Raw genomic sequence first — 7,845 nt, 5'->3', positions numbered from 1 at the left:
GAAACGCTGGCTGCTGATGACTACAGCCGCACAGAGGTAGTGTATTGTACAAGCTGGATGGAAGTATGCAAACCTCGCAATGAAGATGGAAAAGTTGAGGAAATGGTTCTTCTATCTTGACTTTTGCCTAAAATAAGCATCTTGTGTGTGTGTGTGTGTGTGTGTGTGTGTGTGTGTGTGTGTGTGTGTGTGTGTGTGTGTATTTACCTAGTTCTAGTTTTACAGAGCCTGGGATTTATGCTTGTGTGGCCCGTCTCCATATCTACACTTATCCAATCTTACTTTAAAAGTATGCACACTCGTTGCAGACACTACTTCATTTAAACTGTTCCACGTCTCAATACATCTTTGCGGGAAACTATATATTTTTACATCTCTCAGACGTGTGTGTGTGTGTGTGTAGGTAAGATTATTATTATTTTTTACAGGTCTAATTAATACTTATTTCTTACAGGTCAAACTAATATCTCTCCTTTTCTCTGGCAGGACAAACTAATCTTTCTCAGTTTTTTAAACATATAGTGTTATTCATGCGTTTTGCCTGTTTTTCATTGTTTTGGTGCGTGAAAAATCTGAAAACACTTTTTTCCCTCTTTCTTTGGTTTCTTTATATTGCCTTGTTTTCATCAATTTTATCGTTCTAAGGTATAAAAATGTGAAATGACGAATATAAAAAATTTTCAATCGATATAGTCTTTTTCCATAAAACACCTTGAAAACACATAAATAAGACGTTTCAACAAATATAGTGTTTTGCCTGCATTTCTGAGTTTTGGTGCATAAAATGCTGGAAAACACCTAAATAACCCATTGTTGACATATATCAGTTCGTTAAGCAAATAGTGTTATTCATGCGTTTTGCCTGCTTTTCTATGTTTTGGTGCAAAAAAAAAAACTGAAAACTACTAAAATAATAGTTTTTTGTTCCTCTTTCTTTTGTTTCTCTATATTGCCTTGTTTTCATCAAGTTCATCGTTCTGAGGCATAAAAATGTAAAATGGCTTGAATGTACAATTTTTTTTTTTTTTTTTTTTTTTTTTTTTTTTTATACCTTAAAAACACATAAATAAGACATTATAAGAAATATAGTGTTTTCCCTGCATTTCTGAGTTTTGGTGCATGAAATGCTTGAAAACACCAAAATAACCCGTTTTTGACATATATCAGTTCCTTAAACAAATATTGTTTAATCATGCGTTTTGCCTGCATTTCTGTGTTTTGGTGAAGAAAAAGCTGAAAACTACTAAACTAACAAGTTTTCCTTACTTTTTCTTTGGTTGTCTCTATATTGGCTTTTCATGAATTTTATCATTTAGAAGTATAACAATGTAAAATGACTTTAATAATCAAAACTCTCAATCGATAGTTTTTTTTTTTTTTTATTTATTTTATTTTTTTTTTTATTTATTTTTTCCATAAAACTCCTTAAAAACACATAAATAAGACATATAGTGTTTTGCCTGCATTTCTGAGTTTTGGTGCATAAAATGCTGGATAACATCAAAATAACCCATTGTTGACATACTTCAGTTCCCTAAACAAATAGTGTTTTATCATGTGTTTTGCCTGCATTTCTGTGTTTTAGTGCAAAAAATGCTGAAACTAATAAAATAACACGTTTTGTTACTTTTACTTTCGTTCTCTATATTGGCTTGTTTTCATCAATTCTATCGTTTTGAAGCAAAAAAATGTAAAATGACTTGAATAAAACTCCTTGAAAACACATAAGAAGTTTCAATATATATAGTGTTTTGCCTGCATTTTTGAGATTTAGTGCATAAAATGCTGGAAAACACCATGATAACCCATTTTTGAGATATTTCACTTCCTTAAACAAATAGTGTATAATCAAGCGTTTTGCCTGCTTTTTTTGTTTTCTTGCAAAAACAAGCCAATATAAAGAAATGCAAGTAAAAGTAACCAAACTTAGTTAGTTTAATAGTTTTCAGCTTGTTTTGCACCAAAACACAAAAATGCAGACAAAATGCATGATTACACATTATTTGTTTAAGGAACAGAAATATATCAAAATGGGTTATTATAGTGTTTTCCTGCATTTATGCAAAACTCAGAAATGCACGCAAAGACTATATTTCTTCAAACGTCTTATTGATGTGCTTTTAATGTTTTATGAAATAAAAAAACTTGATTGAAAATTTTGTATATTAATTACATTTTACATTGTTATGTTTCAAAATGATAAAATGATGAAAACAAGCCAATATTGAGAAATGAAAAAAAAAGTAAGAAATGAAAGAGTTATTTTAGTAGTTTTTTTTTTTACCAAAACACAGAAATGCAGGAAAAACAAATGATAACACAATATTTGTTTAAGGAACTGAAATATGTAAAAAATGGGTTATATTGGTGTATTCCAGCATTTTATACACCAAAAACTCAGAAATGCAGGCAAAACACCATATTTGTTAAAACATCTTATTTATGTGTTTTTAAGGTGTTTTATGATTTTTTTTTTTCATAAAACATCTTAAAAACAAATAAATAAGACTTTTTTTTAACAAATATAGTGTTTTGCCAGCATTTCTTGGTTTTGGTGCATAAAATGCTGGACAACACAAAAATAATCCATACTAAACAAATAGTATTTTATCACGCGTTTTGCTTGCATTTTTGTGTTTTAGTGCAAAAAATGCTGAAACTACTAAAATAACACGTTATTGTTACTTTTACTTTGGTTTCTCTATATTGGCTTGTTTAATCAATTCTATTGTTCTGAAGCATAAAAATATAAAATGACTTGAATATAAAAAATTTTCAATGGAGATAGTCTTTTTTCATAAAACACCTTGAAAACACATAAATAAGAAGTTTAAAAAAATAGTGTTTTGCCTGCATTTCTGAATTTTAGTGCATAAAATGCTGGAAAACACCATAATAACCCATTTTTGACATCTTTCAGTTCCTTTAACAAATAGTGTGTATTCATGCGTTTTGCCTGCATTTTTGTGTTTTCCTGAGAAATGCAGTAGAAGTAACCAAGACGAGTTATTTTAATGGCTTTCAGCTTTTTTTGCACCAAAACACAATACTGCAGAGAAAACACATGATTACACATTAATTGTCTAAGGAACTTAAATATCTCAAAAATTGGTTATTAAGTGTTTTTCCTGCATTTTATGCACCAAAACTCAGAAATGCACGCAAAAGACTATATTTCTTCAAACGTCTTATTTATGTGCTTTTAAAATATTTTATGAAAAAAAAAGAAACTCGATTGAAAATTTTGTATATTAATTTCATTTTACATTGTTATGTTTTACATTGTTAGTGTTTTGCCTGCTTTTCTGAATTTTGGTGCATAAAATGCTGGAAAACACCAAAATAACCTATTGTTGACATAATTCAGTTCCTTAAACAAATAGTATTTTATCATGCGTTTTGCCTGCATTTCTGTGTTTTAGTGCAAAAAATGCTGAAACTACTAAAATAACACGTTATTGTTACTTTTACTTTGGTTTCTCTATATTGGCTTGTTTTCATCAATTCTATTGTTTTGAAGCATAAAATGTAAAATGACTTGAATATAAAACATTTTCAATGGAGATAGTCTTTTTTCATAAAACACCTTGAAAACACATAAATAAGAAGTTTAAAAAAATATAGTGTTTTGCCTGCATTTCTGAGTTTTAGTGCATAAAATGCTGGAAAACACCATATTAACCCATTTTGACATATTTCAGTTCCTTTAACAAATAGTGTGTAATCATGCGTTTTGCCTGCATTTTGTGTTTTCCTGTGAAAAGAAGCCAATATAGAGAAATGCAATTAGAAGTAACCAAGACTAGTTATTTTAATAGCTTTCAGCTTTTTGCACCAAAACACAAAAATGCAGACAAAACGCATGATTACACATTATTTGTTTAAGGAACTGAAATATGTGAAAAATGGGTTATTAATGTGTTTTCCAGCATTTTATGCACCAAAACTCAGAAAGACACGCAAAAGAATATATTTTTTCAAACGTCTTATTTATGTGCTTTTAAAATGTTTTATGAAAAAAAAAATTTGATTGAAAATGTTGTATATTAATTTCATTTTACATTGTTATGTTTCAAAACAATACAATTGATGAAAATAAGCCAATATAGAGAAACAAAAGTAAAAGTTAGAAAAACATGTTATTTTATTAGTTTTCAGCTTTTTTTTGCACCAAAACACAGAAATGCAGGAAAAGCAAATGATTACACAATATTTGTTTAAGGAAGTGAAATATGTCAAAAATGGGTTATATTGGTGTATTCCAGCATTTTATACACCAAAGTAAAATTGCAGGCAAAACACTATATTTATTAAAACATATTTTTTATGTGTTTTAAGGTGTTTTATATATAAAAAAAATTTTTTCCATAAAACACCTTAAAACACATAAATAAGACTTTTAACAAATATAGTGTTTTGCCAGCATTTCTGAGTTTTGGTGCATAAAATATTGGAAAACAATTAATAACCCATATTTGACATATATCAGTTCTTTAAGCAAATAGTGTTATTCATGCGTTTTGCCTGCTTTTCTGTGTTTTGGTGCAAAAAAAAGCTGAAAACTACTAAAATAACACTTTTTTGTTCCTCTTTCTTTGGTGTCTCTATATTGCCTTGTTTTCATCAATTTTATTGTTCTGAGGCATAAAAATGTAAAATGACTTGAATATACAAAATTTTCAATCGATAGTTTTTTTTTCATAAAACACCTGAATAACACATAATTAAAACATTTTAACAAATATAGTGTTTTGACTACGTTTCTGAGTTTTGGTGCATAAAATGCTGGAAACACCAAAATAACCCATTGTTGACATAATTCAGTTCCTTAAACAAATAGTATTTTATCATGCGTTTTGCCTGCATTTCTGTGTTTTAGTGCAAAAAATGCTGAAACTACTAAAATAACACGTTATTCTTACTTTACTTTGGTTTCTCTATATTGGCTTGTTTTCATCAATTCTATCGTTTTGAAACATAAAATGTAAAATGACTTGAATATAAAAAATTTTCAATAGTGATAATCTTTTTTCATAAAACACCTTGAAAACACATAAATAAGAAGTTTCAATAAATATAGTGTTTTGCCTGCATTTCTGAGTTTTGGTGCATAAAATGCTGGAAAACACCATAATAACCCATTTTGACATATTTCAGTTCCTTTAACAAATAGTGTGTATTCATTCGTTTTGCCTGCATTTTTGTGTTTTGCTGCAAAACAAGCCAATATAGAGAAATGCAAGTAGAAGTAACCAAGACGAGTTATTTTAATGGCTTTCAGCTTTTTTTGCACCAAAACACAAAATGTAGGCAAAACGCATGATTACACACTTTGTTTAAGGAATTGAAATATGTCAAAATGGTTATTGTTGTTTTCCTGCATTTTATGCACCAAAACTCAGAAATTCACGCAAAAGACTATATATCTTCAAACGTCTTATTTATGTGCTTTTAAAATATTTTATGAAAAAAAACTTGATTGAAAGTTTTGTATATTAATTTCATTTTACATTGTTATGTTTTACATTGTTAGTGTTTTGCCTGCTTTTCTGAGTTTTGGTGCATAAAATGCTGGAAAACACCAAAATAACCTATTGTTGACATAATTCAGTTCCTTAAACAAATAGTATTTTATCACGCGTTTTGCCTGCATTTCTGTGTTTTAGTGCAAAAAATGCTGAAACTACTAAAATAACACGTTATTGTTACTTGTACTTTGGTTTTTCTATATTGGCTTGTTTCATCAATTCTATTGTTTTGAAGCATAAAAATATAAAATGACTTGAATATAAAAAAATTTTCAATGGAGATAGTCTTTTTTCATAAAACACCTTGAAAACACATAAATAAGAAGTTTAAAAAAATATAGTGTTTTGCCTGCATTTCTGAGTTTTAGTGCATAAAATGCTGGAAAACACCATAATAACCCATTTTTGACATATTTCAGTTCCTTTAACAAATAGTGTGTAATCAAGCGTTTTGCCTGCATTTTGTGTTTTTGTGAAAAAAGCCAATATAGAGAAATGCAATTAGAAGTAACCAAGACTAGTTATTTTAATAGCTTTCAGCTTTTTTTGCACCAAAACACAAAAATGCAGACAAAACGCATGATTACACATTATTTGTTTAAGGAACTGAAATATGAAAATGGTTATTAATGTGTTTTCCAGCATTTTATGCACCAAAACTCAGAAAGACACGCAAAAGAATATATTTTTTCAAACGTCTTATTTATGTGCTTTTAAAATGTTTTATGAAAAAAAAAAAAATTTGATTGAAAATGTTGTATATTAATTTCATTTTACATTGTTATGTTTCAAAACAATAAAATTAATGAAAGTAAGCCAATATAGAGAAACAAAAGTAAAAGTTAGAAAAACATGTTATTTTATTAGTTTTCAGCTTTTTTTTGCACCAAAACACAGAAATGCAGGAAAAGCAAATGATTACACAATATTTGTTTAAGGAAGTGAAATATGTCAAAAATGGGTTATATTGGTGTATTCCAGCATTTTATACACCAAAAGTCAAAATTGCAGGCAAAACACTATATTTATTAAAACATATTATTTATGTGTGTTTTTAAGGTGTTTTATGAAAATTTTTTTTTTCCATAAAACACCTTAAAAACACATAAATAAGACTTTTTAACAAATATAGTGTTTTGCCAGCATTTCTGAGTTTTGGTGCACAAAATATTGGAAAACACCTAAATATTACCCAACCCATATTTGACATATATCAGTTCTTTAAGCAAATAGTGTTATTCATGCGTTTTGCCTGCTTTTCTGTGTTTTGGTACAAAAGAAAGCTGAAAACTACTAAAATAACACTTTATCTTCCTCTTTCTTTGGTGTCTCTATATTGCCTTGTTTTCATCAATTTTATTGTTCTGAGGCATAAAAATGTAAAGTGACTTGAATATACAAAATTTCTAATCGATAGTTTTTTTTTCATAAAACACATAATTAAAACATTTTAACAAATATAGTGTTTTGACTACGTTTCTGAGTTTGGTGCATAAAATGCTGCAAACACCAAAATAACCCATTGTTGACATAATTCAGTTCCTTAAACAAATAGTATTTTATCATGCGTTTTGCCTGCATTTCTGTGTTTTAGTGCAAAAAATGCTGAAACTACTAAAATAACACGTTATTGTTACTTGTACTTTGGTTTCTCTATATTGGCTTGTTTTCATCAATTCTATCGTTTTGAAACATAAAAATGTAAAATGACGAATATAAAAAATTTTCAATAGTGATAATCTTTTTTCATAAAACACCTTGAAAACACATATATAAGAAGTTTCAATAAATATAGTGTTTTGCCTGCATTTCTGAGTTTTGGTGTATAAAATGCTGGAAAACACCATAATAATTACCCCTTTTTGACATATTTCAGTTCCTTTAACAAATAGTGTGTATTCATACGTTTTGCCTGCATTTTTGTGTTTTCTGCAAAACAAGCCAATATAGAGAAATGCAAGTAGAAGTAACCAAGACGAATTATTTTAATAGCTTTCAGCTTTTTTTGCACCAAAACACAAAATGTAGGCAAAACGCATGATTACACACTTTGTTTAAGGAATTGAAATATGTCAAAATGGTTATTAATTGTTGTTTTCCTGCATTTTATGCACCAAAACTCAGAGATTCACGCAAAAGACTATATTTCTTCAAACGTCTTATTTATGTGCTTTCAATATGTTTTATGAAATAAAAAAACTTGATTGAAAATTTTGTATATTAATTTCATTTTACATTGTTATGTTTTACATTGTTAGTGTTTTGCCTGCTTTTCTGAGTTTTGGTGCATAAAATGCTGGAAAACACCAAAATAACC

At 28.3% G+C, this 7,845-nt stretch overlaps 1 protein-coding gene across 3 annotated transcripts in view; it reads left to right on the top strand.

The window, feature by feature from the left end:
- Nucleotides 1-159, top strand: part of LOC123503875 — a 5,183-nt gene extending 5,024 nt beyond the window's left edge. For 2 of the 3 annotated variants that reach the window (XM_045254029.1, XM_045254023.1), the window contains exon 4: nt 1-159. This exon is cut by the window's left edge and continues 66 nt beyond it. In XM_045254029.1, the coding sequence (XP_045109964.1) occupies nt 1-120 (120 nt within the window). In that variant the 3' untranslated portion in view covers nt 121-159. The other variant, XR_006674638.1, reaches the window with a different exon arrangement.
- Nucleotides 160-7,845: the final 7,686 nt, after the last annotated feature.

Source organism: Portunus trituberculatus, chromosome 2 (assembly GCF_017591435.1).
Source record: "Portunus trituberculatus isolate SZX2019 chromosome 2, ASM1759143v1, whole genome shotgun sequence".
In the NCBI taxonomy this organism is placed as follows: domain Eukaryota; kingdom Metazoa; phylum Arthropoda; class Malacostraca; order Decapoda; family Portunidae; genus Portunus; species Portunus trituberculatus.
Note: the sequence above shows the minus strand (reverse complement) of the source record. Positions and strands in the feature narration are given on the sequence as shown.